The 24,612-nt window shown below is 32.3% G+C and overlaps 1 protein-coding gene across 5 annotated transcripts in view; it reads right to left on the bottom strand.

Annotated features, from left to right (window-relative positions):
- LOC129941611 (receptor-type guanylate cyclase Gyc76C-like) overlaps positions 1-24,612 on the bottom strand; it is a 178,537-nt gene that overhangs the window by 17,767 nt on the left and 136,158 nt on the right. For all 5 annotated transcript variants that reach the window (XM_056050543.1, XM_056050469.1, XM_056050325.1 and 2 more), the window contains 10 exons: positions 24,062-24,302; positions 23,800-23,997; positions 17,969-18,034; positions 13,303-13,512; positions 12,983-13,137; positions 12,674-12,896; positions 11,921-12,092; positions 6,096-6,256; positions 5,592-5,888; positions 4,841-5,173 (listed from right to left, as the gene is read on the bottom strand). In XM_056050543.1, the coding sequence (XP_055906518.1) occupies positions 4,841-5,173; positions 5,592-5,888; positions 6,096-6,256; positions 11,921-12,092; positions 12,674-12,896; positions 12,983-13,137; positions 13,303-13,512; positions 17,969-18,034; positions 23,800-23,997; positions 24,062-24,247 (2,001 nt within the window). In that variant the 5' untranslated portion in view covers positions 24,248-24,302. The remainder of the gene's footprint in view (positions 1-4,840; positions 5,174-5,591; positions 5,889-6,095; positions 6,257-11,920; positions 12,093-12,673; positions 12,897-12,982; positions 13,138-13,302; positions 13,513-17,968; positions 18,035-23,799; positions 23,998-24,061; positions 24,303-24,612) is intronic.

Consider the following 24,612-nt stretch of genomic DNA (forward strand, 5'->3'; position numbering starts at 1 on the left):
TTATCATTAAGTTATCAGCTGGATTTAATTCTTCGGCAACAGGAGGTTACCAAAACCAAATCCGTGGTGATAAGAACGCTGGAATTGCACAGAAAACCATGTCAAAAAAATACTTTGGCGAAGTTTTGACTTATATCGAAAGAGTCATGTGCCCGCTGATGATGAAATTTGAAATAAATGAGGAAGAGAAACGAATGTCCAAACCCCATTTTTGGTAAAAATCACGAATTCCCGGTGTAGTTGGGGTGGTAGATGGAACTCACATTCAACATTTTACTTACACTTTAATAATAAAAAAAACTTCGCTCGCAAATACATTTGATGTCGAATGATTATTTTCGATTTTGCCTTGTTTTGAATTCTACTTTCGTGTTAAGTAGTTCCTCGTTTATTCGAAAGCTCATAAGAATATAGTTGGCACTACTAGAAATATTCATTCTCGTTGGTTCGAAAGTAGTCAAATAGATAAATATTACCAATTTTTCTAATTCGAGCAATTTCAATGTAGAATTGAGTTACATAGTAGGGACCTTGTTATTTTTTGTACTAAAAAAAAAATAAAAAAAGCCTTAAGCCAATCGGCTGCCAACCTTAATTTCAATCCGCATACTTGTTTAGACTATGGGGGACTGGACAGACAAACGGAATCGGAGGACCCACTTTTTTCGGCTTTTATACAATCCTAATGATTCGAAATATTTCACGAATGCAATATTGAAGGTTTCTTCTTAAAAACCTGAATGTTTGCTAAGTTTTTGTTCTAAGTTTTTAGAATAGGGATGAATTTCCGATTCATATTATGTTCTTGGTTCAGTCCTCAGTTAAAAGTGATACTTTTGGCAACAAAGTTTTAGGAAGTAAAAAACTAATTTTGTTTTCATATAAAAAATAAATAACTCAAAATGTTATGTAATAATACGTTAATTGCCGGAGGTGTGATTGGCCTTTACTTCTTCGAAAACGACGATTGAACGACTGTCACCTTTAATTTGCAGCGTTGTGGCCTTATGATAACCCACTTTTTTTTGCCTACTATTGAAACATACGACTTGGAGTATATGTGGTTGCAACAAGACGGTTCATAATGCCACACAACTCGAGCGAATGTTGGTTTATTGCAAGAGAAATTTCCTGGCCGCGTAATTTCTCGTTGTTGCGATATTAACTGGCCACCAAGATTTGGCACCGCTGGGCTTATTTGTGGGGCTATGCTAAAGACCGTGTTTATGCTGACTTGCCTTTAACTCTTAAGCACTTAAAAGTAGCACTTAAGAACAAAGAAATATATTGACTTCAAATTATTTCTATCACACAAAATATTGTTATGAAAGTTTTGTTAAATCCTAAGCAAGACAAATCAACCGACGGGATGGGAAGTTATCAGTGTGGGTCGCATCCCAGCCTCTTTTTAACTTCAAATAGGAAGTTATTGTAATGGGTCCGATTTATCAAATTGAAAATATTGACACTTCTCGACGTTTCGAAGTCCCTAGAGTCGAAATAAAAGATTTTTTAAATAGATTTTAACTCGAAAACAAATGTTTACCAGTTTTAGTAGGTGTTCTTAAATTTATATAAATTGGATGAATGAAATTAATTTGAGAGATATCAAGAACCGATCATCAATTTTTACCAATCTGCGTACTATTTTTTGTAGATTTTATTTTTTTTATGGAAAAACGCACTGTTGGATTTTTATAAAAAGAAAAACTGAATATCGGAAACAATATTTTCTGTGAACTAAAAAATTGAAGACAATATTTTTAATTTTTGAAAAGCTATTTGAGTAGAAAGTAAATTTTTTATTAAGTTTTATTAATGTTTTGTTTAGGTTTTTATTTTTTTGTAAAAAAAAAGTGTCAATTATATTTTTCTCAAAATTTTACAGTTGAAAGCAAATACCACAAGGTTTTGAAAAGATAATTAAATAATAATATTATAATAAATAATAATATAATAAATAATATAAATAATACATAAATAAATAAAATAATTTACCACTTTTTATTAATTTTTTTGTTTAGGTTCTTATTTTCTGTAAAAAAATTGTCAATTCGATTTTATTAAAAGTTTTTCTGAATATTGAAAACAATATTTTTTATAAGTTAAAATTAGTTGGAAAGTTTTTGAAAACTTTGTGTCGAAAATCAATTTTTACCAACTTTTGTTCAATTTTCTTTTAAGTTTTTATTTTTTATAAAAAAACCGTCAATTTGATTTTTGTCAAAAATTTTACCAGGTGTTAAAAACTTTTTTTTTCGTTGCATACAACTGTTGTGAAAATGAAATCATTTTTTTTTCTTAAAATTTTCGATGTGACGAATTTTTTTTGATTTATAAATACGTTTTTTTTTTTGCAAAAATATACTGATTTGGTATCACGTTACAATATATAATATACAATTTAATTCAAGTCTCTAGCGTCATTGGTTCGTGAGATATTTAATTTTCATTTTTTTTTAAACTGCTTTGGTAAAAGAACCATCCACGCCATTTTCGTGAGAGCCCTTTCTGCATCGTTTTGCCTTATTAGCTGTATAACAAAATTTATTTGAAGTCAATAACTCTTCTGGTTCTTGAGTTATGGACGACGAAAAGAACGTCGCGAACGTACGTACGTACGAACGCACGAACACACGCACGCACAGACATATTTCTAAAAATCTTTTCTTTCGAATCTAGGGACCTCGAAACGTCGAGAAATGTCAAAATGTTCAGTTTGACAAATCGAACCCATTACAATAACTTCCTATGGGAAGTTTAAAAAGAGGCTGGGTGGGATGCGACTGATAACTTCCCATCTTGTCTGTCAATTTGTCTTGTTTAAAAGGTTTGTAGTTTTCCGTGTTTTGTTAAAAAGTTCTCAATTGAATTATTCTAAAAAAATGAAAAATTAATAACAATATTTTGCATGTGATGAAATAGTTTGATTTCAAAATTTATTTTTGTTAACGAGATTTATCGTCGTTAGGTCAATAGAGTCGAAATTAAAGATTTTTAGAAAGATGTCTGTGCGTGCGTGTGTACGTACGTTCGTACGTCCGTACGTCCGTACGTTCGCGACGTTTTTTTCGTTGTCCATAGCTCAACAACCAGAAGAGATATCGACTCCAAATAAATTTTGTTATACAGATAATAAGGCAGAAAGATGCAGAAAGGGCTCTCAAGAAAATTGCGTGGGTGGTTTTTTTACCATAGCAGTTTAAAAAAAGGTGAAAATTTTGGTTAACCCTAAATATCTTACAAACCAAAAACGATAGAGACTTGAAATTAATTTTATATAATAAATTGTAACGTGATCTTAAAGAACTATATTTTTTGAAAAAAATCTATCAAACGTTTTTTTTTATAAATCAAAAAAACTGAAAAAAAAAATTTGCCACCTCCAAAATTTAACGACTAAAATATAATTTCATCTCCAAAACAATTTTGAGCAACGGAGAACAATGTTTTTGAAATCTGATAAAATTTTGAGAAACATCGAATTGACAGTTTTTTTTATAAAAAATAAAAATCTATCAAAAATCTTTTCAAAAACTTGAAATTTAGGCTTAAAACTTATTTTATCTTATAAAAAATATTGTTTTCAATATTCGATAAAATTTTGAAAAAAATCGAATTGACAGTTTTTGTACAAAAAATAAAAACCTAAAAAAATGTATAAAAGTTGGTAAAAATTGATTTTCGACTCAAATATCTTTTTAAAAATTGTTGATATTGTCTTTTATCTACTTTTATCTTTCAAAAAATATTGTTGTTAACATTCAGTAAAATTTTGAAAAAAATCGAATTGATAGTTATTGTACAAAAAATTAAAAACCTAAAAAAAATTAACAAAAGTTGGTAAAAATTGATTTTCGATACAAATATCTTTTCAAAAATATTGTTTTCAATATTCAATGATTTTTATATAAAAATCCAACAGTCCGTTTTTTCATAAAAAATAAAATCTACAAAAAAATACGCAAATTTGGTAAAATTGATACTAGTACATGTAGACAAACTTTTAAGCAAGACAAATCGACAGACGGGATGGGAAGTTATCAGTGTGGGTAGCATCCCAGCCTCTTTTTAAATTTGTTTTAAGAACACTTACAATACCACCGTTCTAAATAGTTTCTTTAAAACACCTACTGTAAAGGATTTTTTCACATGCATATCCATTAAAAGGAACTTGAAGTAGTATATAATAATTAAGGCAAGTGTTTAACGATATATGTATAGTTAAAGGCAAATATTTAATTAGGACTCGAACCTCTTAAATTCATTCTTATCCACATGAATGTGGGTTTAACATTGTATTTTGTAGACGACACACCACGACAACTTCAACATAAATTCTCTCTTTGATTAAAAAAACCACCCACCAAACACAGTTTTCCAAGAAAAATACTTTAACTTTGGTAAACGCTTATATCCTTATTGTCACACAAATTAAGGCAAATGATTAAGCTTCAAAAAGTCTAAGAACGAAAATAGATACAATTCGGTTGATTTTCAGCATTAATTCCTCTGTTCTTTTTAAAATTCTCGGAATTATTTTTCAAAATGAAAGAAATTGGAATAGATGGGTGTGAAATTGAATTTTTTTTCTTGAAGCTAATTAAAAATAATTTACAAAATTCTTTGTTTATAGTAGAGTTCGAAGGTTTTAGTTCAGTGAATCTTAATACAGAACATAATTATATGGAGGAAAATGTATTATTCATTTCCGTCCTCGCACTAATTAAGAACCTTCGACAGAGTTTATTTTCTCCCACAAAAGAAAAGATAAATAGAAATAAAAATAAAAATAAAAATAAGTTTAAATTAAAAACTATCCAATACAAAATAGACTTACCTTAATTAAATCATGTATTAATGATGCAATAAATAAATCATCTAACTTAATGTCTTCATTTTCGATTATATCATACAAACTGCCCTTGGCACAATAATCAGTGACTAGTAAAATTCTCATTGGCTCTACACAAGCTCCAATAAAGCTATTTATATTATCATGGCGTAGTTCTCGCAACAATCGCATTTCCTTCATTATTTCCCTCGATATGTCCTTTTTCTTGGGGAATTTAAGCTCCTTGATGCGAACAACAACTCCACGAAATCGTGCTGTTGCGGTAAATACTTGATTTGAGCAACGTGATCCAAACGATGCCGCACTTACTAAACTTAACTGTTGGTTGAAAGAAAGTCGAAACAAAATAAAAAGTTTATTATAATAATTTAGTTATTGATTGAATTTTATTTTTTGAAGATTGAATTTCTTTTTAATTGAAATATAAGATCCTGCAGGTATAAAAGAAAATAAAGTCTCATCCAAGTTATAAGATAAAACCGAATATTGAATTAAATTCGGGTAAATTTATTCAAATTGGTATAATTTAAATTTGATAATGAGGAAGAAAACTTTGAGATTGATGCGTTGATTACAGAGAAATAAAGATATATGAGTATCTGATTATTTTGTTTGCATTTAATTAATTATTTTTGACCCTGTTTGGTTTGGTTGGATCTCCATCTCCATCTTCGTTTTGATTTAAATTTTTAAATATAATAATTATTTTTTAATTGCAAAACTTAAAAGAACTTGCCTTGCTTGGCGATGAAACAATATCATTTCCAAAATATCCTTTTATCTCGGATGAATCAATTTTCCACAGCAGACCTTCGATTTCGAGTTCGATTTTCCACTTGCGGTATATACTCATTGTTATGACACCAACGCAGAAAAGTATCAATGCAAGGACACCTGCCACCACCACCGATGTTATGTGACGGTCATCTTCTTTACACAACTCATTTAAAAAGCCACACGCTGGCTCATCAGAGGGTCTGTCGCCTCCTGTTGCCCAATCAACTCGAACAGATCCATTGATAAGTTTATATTCCTGTCGTTTAAAAAAAAAGAGACAAGAAGAATTTTGCAAAATAAAAAAACACATATTTGCTTAGGTAAATTAAAACAAACAGTTCTTCTACGAGTGTACTTGTCAAGGGATCTTTTTTATAGATTTTAAAAATATTATATTTACAATGGGCATACATAATTAAAGATTAAAAAAAATAAAAATTGAAAACAATGACGACTCACTCACTGGAAAATCTTCTCCTTGTTGAAAGTATGCAACAGGCACCATATGATAATTACATGTGAGATTATCACGAAAGCTATGTTTGAATGGCTTGTAGGCCAATACGGAGAAATTACCCTCGGAATCTCCATTCTTGTCGATTTTTATTGTTGCACCAGTAACACCTGCAAGTGAATTACATAATTGTTTTTTGATTAAAAAATTTATTTCAGTTAAAATTTTTAATGTTCGTAAGAGAAAAAATAAATAAGTTTTTAAATTAAAAACACGCTTTAAGAAAATATCTTTTGAAAAATAATCGATGCAAAAATCAGCCAAGTGTATTTTGTAACTGATGTTTTATTGGCAAACGTCAAAGTGTAATTGACATTTGTCACCATTTTCAAAAAAAAAAAACATTACAACTAACATAATAACCGTGTTTTTTTGGCATTCTTTAAATATTATAGTAGAAAATTCCCAAGACAACGCATCGGCCGTAGCCAGATTTTAGTATTTAAAAGTTGGTACAACTGAAAGAACACTTGTCAGAATAATAATAAAAAAAAACACAAATACAAGAAAGTTTTGTGAAAATCAAAAGTTAAAATTAACTTCAGCAAAAGAAAAATAGAAAACTAACTAAAACTAATAAAATGGACAATTTTCAAGAAGAAATGGTAAGAAAACATCTGGAAATCAAGATTCTATAAAAAAGTTAATTTAACAATTGCTTCAAGGAGGGGTTTGTTCGCAGACTACTACATTAACATGTGGTGTTGAAGCGAGCTTAAAGCTAGCCTCAATTCTTTATATACCTGAATCGAGTTGATATGAGCTTGATTCGACTCGATTCCGGTCGGGGATTGAAGTCGAGTAAAAATGTGAGAAGAAAAACCTGTGTGGAGGAGTTGGTTTTACGGAAAATGTATCATGGTCTGTTTATTTGCATGTTTGTGTACAAAAAATATAGTTTTGTTTTAATTAATTTAAAAAAAAAGTAGCATATTCTTATATGGTGATTCATTGTTTAACACGAATCAAACTATGTCACTTGCACTTCATAAGAAACATCGAAACACCATTTGCATTTTAGAAAGTGCTGTCAAACCTAATTATTTTTAAATCTTCTTGTGTGGTGGAAACACAAAAAAGATTTATTTAATCTAAACTGCGATAAACCTTTGGTGGAAACAATGAAACACTTAATTATCTTTTCTATTGTTTTCTCTTGCAAAATAAGCCCAGTTAGTCCATTTTCACTAACAAAACTAAATAATATCAACAGTAACAGATTGATATATTTCCCAAATAGAAAACACATGATTTCCAACTGCATAAGTACTCAACGAACTCAGCCATCAAGATACAAATGCAATATCAATCGTACCAACATTTGAGAACGAAATCACATAAGATCCATTGAAGACTTGTATAAATGTCAAAAACCCATCCGTAGTAAGTTTCTACTTTCAATTTTATCGGTAGTATTCATACTGCGGATATTGTTTTTGTTATTCGTGTAAAATACTACTATACTATTCATAGATTGGTTGATGACACTTGTGGTCACAATGCATTCATAAACCTAGTGACTACGTAGTCATAAGTCAAAACTATTCGATGCGGATTTGACATATCAATGACAAATGCAAATATACCAAATAATAAACATTTGTGTTTTGAAAACTTTAAAAAATCTCTTTTTTTTTAGATTTAATATATTGTGTCTTTACTAAGCAGCTGATTGTGAGACGTCAAAATCAGAGGCCACTAACTTTGTAGCCGAAATTTTGACACTACGTTGTCGGAGGGGAAATTTTAACTAATTTTGTAGTTGCATTTATCCAATCAGAATGCCTTGACTACATTGCCACTAGCTATTTCAATTTGTATAGTGTAAATAATTTTTAATAAATATTTTTGATGAACATTTTATTTCATTATAAAGTTTGGACACATTAAGTGAAAAAAAAAACAATAGGGTAAAGTTATATTTATTAATCACTTTTTTCAATATTTCGGACAAAACTTGACTGATATTGGTTTTTAATGCTTTTTGGGTTCAGAGATTATTAGCGTAGCGTAAAAAAACTAAATCTTAAGCTGTCAGATCACATTATTACTTGACTACGGCAAAAAATTAAACTACGTGAACTACTGGAAATTGACAAGCAACGGTTGCACAATTTTCTTTTAAACATTTTGTGAGGTCAAAAAAACGATTTTATCGATTTTTTGTTTTTAAAATGTGAACATTATAGAAAAATAATGTTAGGATCATTTTGCAGATGGAAAATTTAAAATAAAAGAGGCTGGGTGAGTCCCATACTTACAATATCCCATTGTGACTGTCAAATTGTATTGCTTTGAACTTTAACAGAATCTTTATAAAAATATTTTGTGTGAGATACAAAATTTGAAGTCAATATTTTTCTTTGTTTTCCCTATATCTTCAGTTTTTTTTTGTTGATTTTGTAGGTTAGTAGGTTTTAGGTGTTTTGTGATAAAACTTGTTAATTGAGTTTTTCTACAAAATTAAATTTAAACTACGAACAATATTTGGCAAATGATAAAATAAGTTTGATTTCAAAATCGGTTGTTGTCGAAACCCAATTTTTACCAATTTGAGTAGCACTTTTTGAAAGTTTTTATTCCTTATATAAAAAATACAAATTGGATTTTTCTAAGGCCATTACCTTAAATTAACAACAAAATTTAGCACAGAATGAAATCATTTTGAAATCAATATCTTCATTAATTCATGAGGTTTCGAGAATCGAACATCAATTTTTATCAATTTTGAGTTTTATTTTTTGTATATACGTATTAATTTTTAGGAAAAAATTGACTGTTGGATTTGTATAAAAGTTTTACTAAACTTCAAAAGAAATATTTTCCATAAGATAAAATTAGTTTGAAGCCAAAACTTTCAATTTTTGAAAAGATATTTGAATCTAAAATCAATTTGTACCAACTTTCATTAATTTTTAATCAATTTGATTGTTCTCAATATTTTACCAGTTTTTTACACGGTTACTGCTTCTTACAAATAATTAACAAATCTTTCAAGAGTAATTCTTGTCACGAAAAGTGGTTTCTTAAATAAGAAGTTCGGATTCGGTTCAAAACTGTATCCCTCTTACACAGGAATGGTTGGGAGTTCTAAGTCACTAGGCCCTAGTTCTCAACGGATTGTAGCACCACCTAATTTATTTTTAAAGCCGTGGGTCCTTTTTATTACGGATTGCATCATGTTTGATGGAAAGAGTTATTGAAGTAAATATATGTTTTCAGGGGCACCAATAGGATTTGGACCAAAAAAAGTAGGTATAATATATTTTTGTTTTATTACTTATGTATGTTAAAAAATCATTTTAAAATTAATTTTTGATTTTTTTTAATATTTTTACTTTTTAAAAAGAACTAAAAAAACATAAAACAGATACTTTTTGTATGCTTTTAATTTTTTTTTTTTAAATTACCTTATATTTGTGTTTGTTTGATTGGGCTTTAATGATCAATATTCTTGATGCAATAAATAAAAAAACTAATTCATCTTCGTTTCGCTGGCTATTTTCCAGCTTCTTCAAGCTTCTTATATTTGATTTTTGATAATTTTTATTGTTTTTTTGGTTCATTTCTAATGTTTTTATATATATTTTTTTAAATTGTATGTAAGTTTATTTCTTTACAATCAAATATTTTTGAAGGCATACTTTTCTGACTTTGTCGGTTGCAAAATCATGAATTAAGTCATCAAATTCAATTTCCTGCAGTTGTTCATTTTCAATTGATAAAAATGACAAGCTGTTTAGTCTATCTCGTACTATTGTTCTTCGAAGCTCACTTTATCTAGTTGAATTTCGAAAATAAACGTTCTTCACTGCAGATTAAATACTGTACGAGGTGCAGGCATTCTACCTCAAGTTCTTCTGCATTAACATCACTATTGTATTTTTTTGAAAACTGTTTGCAAGAATTTTGCAACTCCACTGAAGTCAAATAAAGTCAAACAATGCATTTATTTCTTGATTGCAATTGGATCGTATTTTTAATTGCAAAGTAATAGTGTCAATAATTGGAATTGATATTTTAAGCTTTTCTTTCCCAATTAGCTGGAGGGATGGTGCACACCTACTATTTTTCGTTGCAGTAAGTCTTTATAATTAGCATCTGGATTCTGAATTTTGGCACACGCTTCAAATTTATAATTCTCCCTTAGATCATTTATGAAAGAACATAGTAAACAAAGCGAAATGGCAGAAACGTCAATCGTTATTGTTTCTTTTTGAAAGCTTTTGCTGGTTTTATGCTACAAAGATGTCTAGGCTTCAGTTATTTGCTTATAACCATGATGGAGCGCGTTAACTGGATCAGCTTTTTCAGACTATCTTGTTTCAGAAAGCCTTTTAAGAACTCTATGTGAACCTAAACATTCATTCAATTTATTCCAGCGATAGGTATAGAAGCAAAAAAAAAGTTCTATGTTTTTAAACCACTTGAAAGAAACTTGTGTCCTCCTGCACACAACCATCCGCATGAAGGCCTACCAAGTTAAGAAAATATACTGCACAAGGTAAAAAGGTAGCAAATTCGCACTTCTCCTTTAATCTTGCTTGCAAACCAGGTTATTTTCCCGACATATTAGACGCATTATCATAGCTTTGTCCTCTACAATCCATTATTCAAAATATCATGATTTTCCAAAAATGTCAAGATTGTCAAAATGAGCAGAGCGAGAGTCAAAAAACTTAGAGGAAAGGAAACAAAATTGTTCTATCCGATTCATCATGGTACAACTCATCATGCGACAACTTTGAGGTGGAGAATTTCAACGGAACGGAGAGTAAAATGAAACTTGGTTTTCTGTTATAAAGATGGTTAATTGTTTTAGATATTGGTTTCGAAGATCTAATTAGTACGTCACATACAAAGAACCTTGGTTAGGTTAAAGTGGCTGTCCGGTCCGTGATAGAGTAGGACACACTAAGGCTAGTTTAATGGCATATTATGATACAACATGAATCTTGAAGTTTTTTTTAAGCTCAATAAAACCAGTTTGAGTCTTTAATGCGATCTGCTAAAATATAGCAAGCACCTTGAACATTTTAATTCTAGTGTAGGCCAAATGTTTTTCTTGGCCTGCTACGTGGTGATCTTGTTTACCCTCTGCATTAACAATAGTTAACATATAGCGATTGGTATATGATAGCATTGGCCAAAAGTGGTAGAATGGGTTGTATTGTACCATTTCTCGCGAGTTAATCTGTGGAGGATTAACATTGGAATTTTGTATTTCCTCGAAAATAGGACTAATTCAGTTTTGTGTGCGTTGACACACAGTCCACACCTATCATACGTTGTTAAAAGCACCTCCGATGTCAAGGAAAGCAACCATAGTGAACTCTCTATGATCGAGGGCACGTTCGATAGTGCGTACTAAAGTGTGTAACGCCGTTTCTACCGATTTGCCTTTACAGTAGGCATGTTGAGATATAGACAAAAGTCTTGTATCAATACTTTCCCTTAAATGGATATCAACCATTCTCTCTAAGGTCTTAAAAGGGTTTGATCATATGCTTATGAGTCGTAAACCTTTAGGATTGACTTGCGAGCATTTTCCTGCTTTGGATACAAAGACCACTTTCATTTCTCTCCATGCCGATGGAATATGGACCACATATATAAGCAGCTGTTAAATTTTTCTCAAGAACCTCCTTTTTTGCAAGAATTTTAAAGTCAAAAATTAAGTAGATAAATAGGTACACGTTTTTTATAAAGGAGGTTAATATTAATGCTTTTCATTCATACATTTGATAAAAGGAATTTTATTTATAACGACTTACTTTTATAAGTACGGTTTCCTATGATGGTTTCTATTATTTTAGTTCCATTACTAGCTACATCATATATCACGTCATCCGTTAAAGGTCTCTTTTCCTGCTGCAATAGCTTATCCAATGCCCAGGAGTAGAGCTTCACCGAATCATAGAGGTAGGCGGCATAAATTGATACAAACTGAAACAAAATATACATAATAATCTACATATATACAAAATAAATAAATACAAATATATAGAATGTAAATTTAACCAAAACAAATATATAATAATACACCCCGATTGAAAGGGAATATTAAAAAAGTACACAAATTACAAAAACAAAATAAAAATTGAATTGAAGGTATCCAAAGTACATCTCATAGTACACCTTTTTCTTTATTTTTTCTTGAGCTCGTCTAAAGGCTGCAGTCTCCTTGGATTCGCCCATGGAAAGGGCACATAAAACACCATAAGGTAAGGCCATAGATTGTAGCATGAATTTACAATAATTGTGTTTGTTTTTCTTTTTTTCTTTCTTGTTTTGTTTTTCCATGCTCTGGAGAATGTAAACAAACAGCAACAGCACCCCCTCAACAATCCATAGCCTTATCCATCCATAAAAAAAAAAAAAACATTCAAGAAAAGCAAAGGTCTAGTGCCTAGACCCTAGATTCTAGAGCTACTATATATTTGCTTACGATCATGATAGGAATAGGAATAGGAATAGAAACGATATACATATTCAACTTAACTCATGTAACCATCTTATTGACTTACCTTAAAGAAATTATTATTGTGAAACAATTTGGGTAAGGAGAAGTTAAACGGTTCCTTCGTATTATACTCGCGAACTTTAGCCGTGAAATTCTCGTAATTTTCCGTAGGCGGAGTCGACACCACAATGAGGAGGCTACGAGCGCGCTTCATGAAGCTATCGGTTTCATCACATGAAGTCATCTTCTCAACAACATCGGGCTTCAGGAGGTATTTTTCTGCTTCCCTATACAATATTATATAGGTTTGGGGAGAGACGACATATTGCTAGAATTATGTTACATAGTATGTTTGATCGTTGAAAAAATTTACTTTGGCGAGTATGTCATCATGTCCACAAAGATGACCATGTATTCTCCTTTTGAGAAGAGCTGTACCGTTTCCATGGAGGCCATCATGTCAACTAGGGCGTAAGCTGTACCCAGGAACACATAAATTCTCGTTCGATTCATTGTATTTTGTATGACCTTTGACACGAGAGGGTTGGTGTGGTAAAAAGGCGTTGAAAAAACAAAAAAGAAAACATCACTCGATTATTATTAATATCGTACAAGGTGAAAAAAATGGAACTATACGTGTAGTGTGTTCGGTTTTGTGACACCCAAGGATAACCTACAATTCTAGGAACTCACCTGATACCAATAGCCACTGCGACAGCATGCCAAAATGTTCTCACAGCATTTGTGGTTGTCGATAACTTTCTCATTGTGGTTGATGGTCATGTTCTTTCGCAGAGCTTGCTCTTTTAGGCTATCAGCTACTGCCGTCCATCGTTCGTCGTGTATAATGGAGAATTTCTTCCAGCCATAGTAACGTAGTAACGATATCACTGATTTCGTAACCTATTAAAATTGAAAAAAGAAAACTCAGTGAGTGAAATAGAACATAACAATGGGATTGTGTTTTGATATTTGGAAAATTAAAAAGAAATGTTCATTGTAGCATACGAGTATGTGTAATCTTTTTATATTTGTGTTTGTCATCCATCAAAAAGTGTTATTTAATATTTTTTTTTAAACTTACGTTCGAAAAAATTGAGAGGATGGTTGGGTTTTGGAAAAATTGGACATAGTCTCGGACAGAGAAAATAGGGGTTTTATAATAAAAGAAATTAAAGATGTATTTTGTTGACTGCCTATTTGAAGAAGCACTTTCCTTTTTTTGGACAAAATTATATTTTCTTAAGAAAAATGTATCAAATGTCAAAAACATTATTTTTCGAAGTAAAAAAATTAAATGAAGTTGATATTTAATCAATTTAATTTTATACTTCTTCAAAGTTTTTTGTAAACAAAAGTTGACTTTCCATCGTGCATTTCTATTTTTAGTTTGAATATTATAGATTTTTCTGAAATGCTTAAACTTTTAATAAGTATTATGCTCAAATAACTATGAAACTATTTCTGAAGTTGTAAATCAATCTCCATTTAATTTTAGAAAAAAAAAAATATTTTAATTTATTATGTCAAAGTAGATTTAAATGTATGTATGTAGTTGGCATTTTAAGGGTTTATTTCCACAAAATTTGAAAATGGTTGGGCCCTACTTTTTGATTCTATTCGGAACTCATTTCCGATTTTAGTTTTAAATCGTACAACGTATGAAAATAGAATCGGATGCCGGTTATACCAACTAGTTTTCAAAAAAATTGTACTTTCGATCGAGTATCAAGTTGTTTGACAGTTTTAAAAACAAAACAAAAAATAAAACATCAAATTTTTGGACAATAATTATTTCAAAAATTGACACCGGTGGAATTTGGTTTAATTTGCAAGGAAATGAAGATCGGTACGAGCAAATTGAACGCAGAAAAATAAGAGATAATTCCAAAATAATGGAGCTGAGTAAGAAAAGCTTTGTACTTATAAAGGGTGATTTTGTAGCTTTTATTTTTTTGGCAACACTTTTTTAAACAACTGACACACGTTTAGTGTTTTGTTTCACTGTCAACTTCGGTTTGGTCTATAATTTAACCGTGAATCGTCTTAAGAACGAACAACGCTTGAAAATTATTGAATTTTATTATCAAATTGCGTGCTCTGATAAGAAAGTTCATCTCGCGCTTCTTTAATTTCATGGTCAGTTTAATGACTAATTGAAGCGGCTATTCGGGCTATTGTGACTAAATTTACATTTTTAGACATTTAACCCCCAACACGCTGACGTACGAACAACGTGTAAAATTTTGCGGAAGGATTCGGGTGTGATGCCTTTCAAAATACAGCTGGTGCAAGAATTGAAGCCGAACGACCTACTGCAACGGCTCTTGGAAAGTTGGCCGAACAACCACATTTTTGCCGAAAAATGTTTGGCTAAATGGGTTTACGCACCCATTGTTTGTTTTGGAGTGAATATAAGCCAAAAGTATTGGAAGAGCCACCAATGCATCTAGAAAAAGTCACAGTTTGGTGCGGTTTATAGGCAGGTGGCATCATTGGGCTGTATAATTCTTCAAAGATGATGCGAATCGTAACGTAACTGATGTGAATGGTGAGTGCTACCGTTAGATGATATCCAATTTTTTTTTGAGCAAAATGCAAGAGCTTAACTTACATGACATATGGTTTTAAAAAAATGGTGCCTAATGCCACACAGGGCACGCAACAATGGACTTATTTCACGTTCGGGATCTGTCAATTGGCCGCCTAGATCGTGTGATTTAACACCTTCAGACTTATTTTTGTGGGGCTATGTTAAATGTCATGTCTAAACAGACAAGCCGGCTTCAGTTGACGCATTGGAAGACAACATTGAAGCAATTATTCGTGAGATACCGGCCGAACTGTTGCAAAGAGTATGCCAACATTGGACTAAGCGGTTGGACCTCTTGAGGCGCAGTCAAGGTCAACATTTGCATCAAAAATTCTTCAAACATTAAATCATATGGATGAAAAATATATACTTTTGTTTTAGTTTTATTAAGAGCTATCATCTTTCTAAAGGCGGATTTATGTTCTTACTTAACACAATATCTTCCGAAATGACTACTCGCAGAAGACGAAATGCTGTTCCGATTATCATTAAGTTATCAGCAGGATTTAATTAAGTGGCAACAGGAGGTTACCAAAACCAAATCCGTGTTGATAAGAGCGCTGGAATTGCACAGCAAACCATGTCAAAAATACTTGGCGAAGTTTTGACTTATATCAAATGAGTCATGTACCCGCTGATGATTAATTTTGAAATGAATGAGGAGGAGAAACGAATTTCCAAACCCTATTTTTGGTAAAAATCACGAATTCCCGTTGTAATTGGGGTGGTAGATGGAACTCATATTCTACATTTTACTTACACTTTGACAAAAAAAAACTTCGCTCGCAAACAAATTTGATGTCGAATGATTATTTTCGATTTTGCCTTGTTTTGAATTCTACTTTCGAGTATGAATAGAATATAGAATATGGTTGGCACTACTAGAAATATTCGATTCTCGTTGGTTCGAAAGTAGTCAAATACATAAATATTACGAAATTTTCGAACTCGACCAATTTTATTATAGAATCGAGTTATATAGTAGGGCCCCTGAAGTATTTTAAGTTTTTAAGTAAGGAGATAAGAAGGGCATTAATAATTATAGGCCGATATATTTACTAATAGTATTTTGAAAAAATAAGTCATCAAATGTAGAGTTGAGAACAACTCTTCTTTAAGCTCAAAATATTATGGATTCAGTCGAAAAAGTCTCATTCGATCATTAGATAATGCAATTTTGTTTCCACAATGGAACATTGGAGTATCCTCTTGTAGTTGTACGCGTACAAATCATTTGCCAATAACAACTAATCGGTAGGGAAAGTACGGCGGGGCGGCGTGCATTCAGAAGCCACCTGGCACCGTACGTACTGCAACAACTCCCGAAAGTACGTAAAGGGTAACAGCCGCCTTACAAATTAATCTCTCTTCCACGTGACGCATCGTCAAACGTGAGTTGAACTTCTATTCATATAAGTTGACAATAGTTCAACAGTTAAAAATCACTGAAAGTCACTAAGGTTCAGAATTAGCTTAGAGATGCTCCCGTTATTTGGAATTAGTGACGATATGCTGAGTAATTTAATGAAGCGCATTTTCACCTCGATGGTTTTCTAAATAAGCAAAATTTCCGTTATTATGCTGCAGAAAACCCTCAAAGCCTCTACGCACGACAGTTGCTGACTTTTTGCTGTGCAGTTTCAAGAAAAATTAATCATCGCTCTTTACTTTTTTGAGAAACATGTATAACCACGGTGACCGTCACATTGCCATGCTTAATAACTTTTGAAAATCAGAGTTGCGTAGAAGAAAGTGAAATTATCAATCTCTCAAATGTCAATATGGAGCAATCGCCACAATAGACCGATCGCCAAAATGAACTTCGTACGCGAGATATTTCCCAGCCGCATCATTTCACGTTTTGGAGATATGCATTTACCTCCTAAATCACCTGACTTGAATGTGGGCCATTTTTTCTTTGGGGTTATCTGGTGTCACGTGTTTACGAGTCTAAACCACGTCCACTAGATGAACTTAAGGACGCAATAAAAACGGAAATTTAATTAATAGACGAAAACTTGCTTCAACGCGTTCACTCAATTTTTCGTCCTATCGATACTTTTTTTCAAAACATAAAACGGCACTTATTTGGGTACGCTAAAATATTACCAAAATAATTGTACGTCTAAAACATCACCACCCTGCATAAAAAGCTTATTACAGCTTCTCTTTATATTTTTTATATTAAGAAAGCTTTCAGGCCATTTTAGTACGAAATTTAGACAAATCTGGTTAAAGAGGTTTTATGCTGGATTGTTAGTCATCCTACCTAAGTAAAAGACAACAAAGAGTCAAAAAGAAATGGTAAATTCATTGAAACTACAAATATTAATATAGGAGTTTCTCAAGGTTCAGTTTTGGATCCGATTTTGTTACTTATTTAAGTTAAAAATGTATTCAATCTTAATTTTAATGAAAAAATTACTGCCTTTTCTCTTGATATCTTCAATCTTAGACGTTATATTGGATATTAATTCTCACTTGGAATTATTCAGACATTGGCTTTATGTCAATCAATGTTTGTTCTCCTTAATATTTCTATAACGAACAAGTCTCTGAATAAAAATATATTGGCTTAATAATCGACAATAAAATAAATTGAAAAGACACTTCGGGTCTGGAAGTCAAAGAATTGCCTTGACTATAGTGGAAGTGGACTTGAATTCAGATTTAACTCGTGTAATGTTTTTGTTTTAAATTTATTCCGATTACAAGGACTTCAAATGAGAATTGAATACAAATGAAAATTGATGTTTTTAAACTTACTTGCGTGTCTGGTGGTTCCGTTCTGGCAAATGTTGGAATAGAAGATGCTTTGTTTTCCGCACATTTCTAAAAAAATAAAAACAAAATAGTAATTAATTTCGTTGACTCTTTTATAAAACAAATTTAATACATTTTAAAAAACAGTTTTCAAAAGAACTTTTCATGTGGTTTGGTAATTTCTAAACACTTTACGATTTTGCTGTTCAACACTGAAATGTACCAATTTCAAGTTAGTAGGGTAAACATTTCCTGTAAATTCTATAATAGTTTTTAATTCTCACGACTTATGCCCATATTTACTTGAAAAATCCTTTATTGCTTTACAAACAAGTTTAAACACCTTGAATTTCCAGCTTTAAATCTGTAACCTAAATATGGAAAAATGTTCTCAATGTACAAATCCTTTTCTGATGATGAACATTCTTTTCTACACGAAACAACAATTTAATTGGCAGACAAAAGGCTCCTAGCGTTAAATTACATTTTCTATTAGCGCTTCAGAGAATTTCTCCTGAATTTTTTGCCAAAGGCATTTTTGTTATATTATTTATTTAACATTTAAACCAAATAGAAACAAAATCCAACGAATTATGGTTTGCAATGCAAATGTTGTCCTTTTACAAGCACTTAACAACAATTGTCAAATTAAATTCGTTACATTTAGATGTTGGTTTCAAAATACAAAAACATATTATGTATTTTATAATAAACGCGTACATTTCGTGATAAAATAACTTCATACAAATTCTAAGAATAAAATAAACATCAAATGTAAAATAAACAAATTCTTAGAATTACCTCCAAAAATTACCAAGGTTTTCACTAATAATAATAAAGCTAAATGTGGTACATTTTCATAATATGTTAGCGTGAATAATGTTTTTAAAATTTAAGAGCTAATTATTAATAATAATGTATACGTCTTTAAAGAGTAAGGCTTGGTTTAACCTAAATTTGAATTTTCTTTTAATGAAAATTAATTGACTAATTTGTATTTCAGTTTTTTTTTTTAAAGAAGTTTTGTTTAAATATATAGCTTTCGCCTTATTATAAAAATATGTACAAAATAAACTTTCCAAGTTATTTTCAAAGCATCTCAACTAAATTTACTGAACGTTTTTGGAAAATGAACAATAAATAATGCAACAAAACATTTATCATTAACTATTGGAAATATGTTTTTAAGGAACCAATTGATTTTAAGGAAGAGTTTTTTATTAACAAACCTAAGGTAAGTGTGATTTCAATTGAAAATATCATAAATTACCTGAGATAACTTATAAAATGGCGCTTATTCGTAATGATTTCTTTTGCGAACAAGAACTAGAATTCTGAAACTAATCAAAAAGGAATTTTGGAATTCTTGTCATGTTCTGAAAATTAGACATTTGAGTTTGGCATATAAATTGTAAGTTTCCTTCATTTCTGACAATCCTCGCAAAAAGCAATGTTGAACGTTGAAAGGTCTTAAAATAAGGGCTTAAAAGCTTTTCGTCTGGCTTCAAATGGTCCATGGGCTATCATTCTTGAGCCAAACCAAAAACTTAACGCAAAATATTGAGCGATGCCAAATTCTTCAAAGCTCTGTGGAATTGTCTGAGTTGGATAATTTGAAATGGTCGTCTGAACGGCAGTGATATTCTCAAAACTTCTAGGTTGCTACTTATATTTCTAGCCTAGAAAACAATAAGTGTTGCCAGGCACCATCTGCCATTTTCCACGGAAAGTTTGACATTTTGAACCATTACCTTTTACAGAACATGTTTCATTTAAGTGCGATTTGTTTGTTGAAAGTTACTTGAAAAATGCATCTCGGGCAAAAAATGGAATTAACTCGTGAACATTTTCGTGCGATTATTTTTCAAAACTTTCGACGTGGATTATCATGACAAATGAGTGGCGATGAACTTAATTCTTTCTACAGCGATAAAGCACAATCCTAGAGCACTGTAAAAAGCTGGTATAACGAATTCAATCATGGTCGTCGTTCGCTACAGGATAAATTCCGTGAAGGTCGTCCGAAATCGGTTGTTGTGCCACGAAATATCGATGCTGTGCATGAATTGATAAAGCAAGATGTTACATATCGTGAGATAGAGTCATTTTTGGGCTTTAGTATGACTAGCATCAATAAGATATTACATGAAAATTTGGCCGTGAAAAAGATTTGTTCGCGTTGGATCCCGCATAATTTTACAAACAAGGAAATGGTGACAAAATACCGTCAAGGTGTATCAGAGGCTGTGTATAATATCTAAACAGATGACGAATCATGGATCTATGCGTATGAGCCCGAAACAAAACAGCAATCGACTTTACGGGTGTTCCAAGATGAGAAGAAGCACATCGAAGCAAATGGTTGCCTGTTTCTTCGGCATTACCGGTCACGTGGCGACAGTAGCGTTAGAGCAACGAAAGTCGGTCAAAGTTTGCCAGAAGTCATAGGAGACATTCGAAAAAAGCAGAAGAAGAGGGGAATCATTCTTCATCATGGAAATGCAAGCTCTCACTCATCGGCTTAAACAAAGGAATTTTTGGACCAGCCAAAACATGGAATTAATGGGTCATTCACCGTACAGTCCTGATTTGGCACCCGATGACTTCTTTTTATTTCCGCACGTTAAAAAAAAATATGCGGACACCGTCTTACGACCCCTGAAGAAGCCGTTGATGCATTCAAAAACTATGTTTTGGAGGTATCTCAATCGGAGTGGAAAAAGTGCTACGAAAATTGGTTCACACGCATGCAAAAGTGTATTGCTATTCATGGAGAATATTTTGAAAAACAATAAAAACAATTTTAATCGTAATTCTTTGTTTTTTCATTATTAGGCCAGAAATATAAGTAGCAACCCTTATTAACTCCTTGTCACACTGACACAGTAACATCACAAAACGAATATATAGACTCAATTTTTTGCACTTAACAGCCTGCTTAATAGGGCAAAATTAACAACGAAATATTGGAGTTACCGAATTTCGGCAGAAATTTCTTTACTTTATCCTAAAAAAAATGTTGAGTTTACAGAATAAATTAACAGTGGCAGTTCGATGATTAGGTGAGTTCACGAAATAAAAAGTTCTCAAGTCCGTATCAGACAACTCGATATACCATACTACGCATATAATTTATATTAAAAAAAAATTGTTTCATGAAAAAAAAATGTTAAAAAAATGGTTCCAACTGTCGTTCACAATGACACTACTTTTGTAAGCTCAATCAATAAAGCAAATTTGTTTGCAGCACAGTTTGCTGTTAATTCGACGCTACCGGAGAGTGTCATGAACTCATGAGTCATCCTTTTATTGAAAGTGTAAACGATTTCATGGAACAAATCTACTTTGCAAGTTGTATTTGCAAGAGTACTGAAAGACCTTGACACACTCAATTCTGTGACCCAGATAGTATCCCGCCTATTATTGTTAAGGGGTATTCTTCAACTCTGGCGAAACCATTGCGTAAACTTTTCCATATTTCCTACTCAAGTCTCTTTCCAAGCGGGTGGAAAAAAGGAGAATCTTCTTCCCCCTACAACTATAGCCAAACAGCATAAGTGTCCCTTCTTTTCAAGGTCATGGAAACTATGATTATCTCGAAGCAGAAAAGCTTCTCAATGACCGGAAGTATGGCTCTCATATACATAGAAACCGGTCCACCATTGAATGAATCTCTTCCACGTTGGATTAGAAACTATTTTTCTAACCATTCGCTACAAGTTGTGTGGAATGGTTTCAAAAGTGTAACTCATAAAATAAATGCTGGCATCCCTCAGGGTTCCGTTTTGTCTCCGACTCTCTTCCCCAAATTCATAAATCATAAACAATCTCTTGTGTGACATATATAATCCATTGAACTGTTTCGCTAAAGACAGTACCCTATGCTTTTCATATTCGTTTATAGATTCACATCCTTGTCCTTTGGATGTGAAACTTCAACATGCGCGTATGATAAGCTCATTAAATTTCGATCTGGCCAAGCATTTTTCAATGGGAAGAAACAAACCGTGTAGAAATTAATGCTTCAAAAAGTCAATGATGTCTCCTGTCGGTCAAACGTAATCAACCCCTGATGCCACTTTCCAATCCATGAGTGGCACTTGCATCCCAAAAACTAATCAACTTTTAGTACTCTGTATGTGTATCATAGATCAACTCTTATGGAATGATCACATATTCGACATTGCCAAAAATTCTGCTTGGTGCTTAGGATTCCTCGGGCGAAGCAAGAAATGTTTACTTCTTCTGAACTGACTGCTTTTATTCATTCGCCCAAAGCTTGACTATAACTCGCATATCTGGTCTGGTGCCTCAAAAACAACTTTAAATTCAAAAAAGGTTTTAGAAAAGACGATGCACTGTCATGCGACTTCTTCAATATCGTTCTGGAAATAATTGTGCAAAACTCAACCGTCAAGACTAGAGACACAATCTTCTAAATGTCTATCCAATTACTCGGATACGCAGATGATATTGACATAATTGGAAGATCAAAGCGTGATGTCAGTGGAACGTTTTTGAGTATTGCGATGGAAGCGAAGAAGATGGGTTTAGTGGTCAATGAGGGTGGGACCAACTATATGCTGTCATCAAAAAAGGACACTGAACAACGACGTTTGGGACAAAACGTCACCATGGACAGCTATAACTTTGAAGTAGTTAAGGACTTTGTCTACCTAGGCACCGCTATTAACACAGACAACGACACCAGCGATGAAATCAAACGAAGAATAACTCTTGCAAATCGCTGATTCTTTGGACTTAGAAGGCAATTGATTAGTAAAGTTGTCTCGAGCATCTAAAATCACCATCTATAAGACACTCATCATCCCGGTTCTCATTTACGGCGCTGAGGCCTAGACCCTGTCAAAGAAAGATGACAACGTACTAGGATGCTTCGAGAGAAAAATTCTTCGGTTGATTTTTGGTCCCGTAAGCATTAATGGAGGAGAAGGTTTAACGACGAACTGTACGGGCTGTACAGAGACACTGACCTAGTTAACAGAATTAAAGTCCAACGGCTTAGGTTGGGCGTTCGAAACTGGAGACAGCTAGCTAGGGCTGGAGACGCACCTCAAGAAAGCAAGTATATAAGGGGTTTTAATAACGCCCTAAGTGCTTGTAAATTATTATAAACAAACAAAATTTAATCCAAACAAAAATTAAGCAAATTTAAGGTCCAGGAATGTATGGTTCAAACTTAGTTTTAAATGTTAAATATTCATTGCATCCATTCAATTTATGTTCTTTCATTAACCACTAGACCACGAAAATAATATTTAACATAGATCCCTTCTAAAACAAACTTAGTCGTGCATTTGATGTTTATTATATTCAATTTATTTTTTGGTGACAAAACACAAAGTACGCAAGCATCCACAAGTTACATAAACATTACAACATACGAATTTCACTGTCTATGATAAGGATAACTTACATAAGGTCTCCTAAAAATAAAATGTATATAGGCATAGCTTGTAATGGATTTGCTAAATGAAACGTGAACAAATGATTATTGTTTTTCTAAAATATATTAATAGACTACGACGACTCTACGTGTTGTTAATTTTAAACAAAACAAAACCTTTTTGTTGACTTTAAAAAAGAAACTTTTGCTATAAATTCAAAGAAACTGACTCGACGGTGTTTGAAGGCCTTTGCTCACCACAACGACATTTAAAGTGCTTATAACATAAACCAACTTCATCTAATTCTTTTTCTTACAAGCGTAAGAGTATTGGAACATTTCTAGAAGGACCAAACAAATATTTTGCACCAAACTTGTTCTTTTCTTTCAAAACTAAAAACATAATTTATTAATAAAATTCACTTACATAAGAAATCATTGGAATATTCCTACTTTGAGATACTATCGCTTCCACATGACATGGTCCTTCTGGACCAAAAAAAGTTGCAATTCCATCGCAAATCATTTCGGTTATAGCTCGAGTAGCAGCCACTGTATCGCCCCGAGTGTCATTCCAGCGCAGAGCAAGTGTAACATTTGGCAATAGTTTTTCATCATTATTTATCTATAAGAAAATAAAAAACCAAATTATTATATTAAATAAATGTTCAATTAAATTATTAATTTACCTCATCTAAAGCCATTGTTAGTGCACCTGATATTGCTAGACCTTGTTTGTCTTTAAGTTCACCTGTTATTGCAGTCAAATAGCCAACATTGAGCACTGTTTTGTTATAATGACCTCGCACAGTTATGACACCCGGGACAATTGCCACCGAGAGCAATAGGAGTAGATTAAAGGGCCAACGCGTCATGGCCCCTTAGGCCGGGGCCGATCAGCGCGACACCTATTGGCTGGAATTTTTTCCTCTGAAAAAAAGAAAAACAAAAATTGTTAAAATTATAAACAAGTGAATGTTTGTTGTAAATTACTATCGATTATTGCAAGTTTCATAAACAAAATTCAGAGCTACGAGTACCTAAACATTTGCATCTAAACTGAAATTCATTAAAATCTAAGTTCATGGAACTTCCCTATGCTTTGCGCTACCTAAAACTACGATGTGAAAGATATCTGATATGTGGACGACGACGACGTCCAGAGCATCAACCACTCTCATCCAGCAGCGTTAGCGTCCCATTTATAGACATATGATTCATTTTGCCAGCTAATGATGGA

This window comes from Eupeodes corollae, chromosome 1 (assembly GCF_945859685.1).
Source record: "Eupeodes corollae chromosome 1, idEupCoro1.1, whole genome shotgun sequence".
NCBI lineage: Eukaryota > Metazoa > Arthropoda > Insecta > Diptera > Syrphidae > Eupeodes > Eupeodes corollae.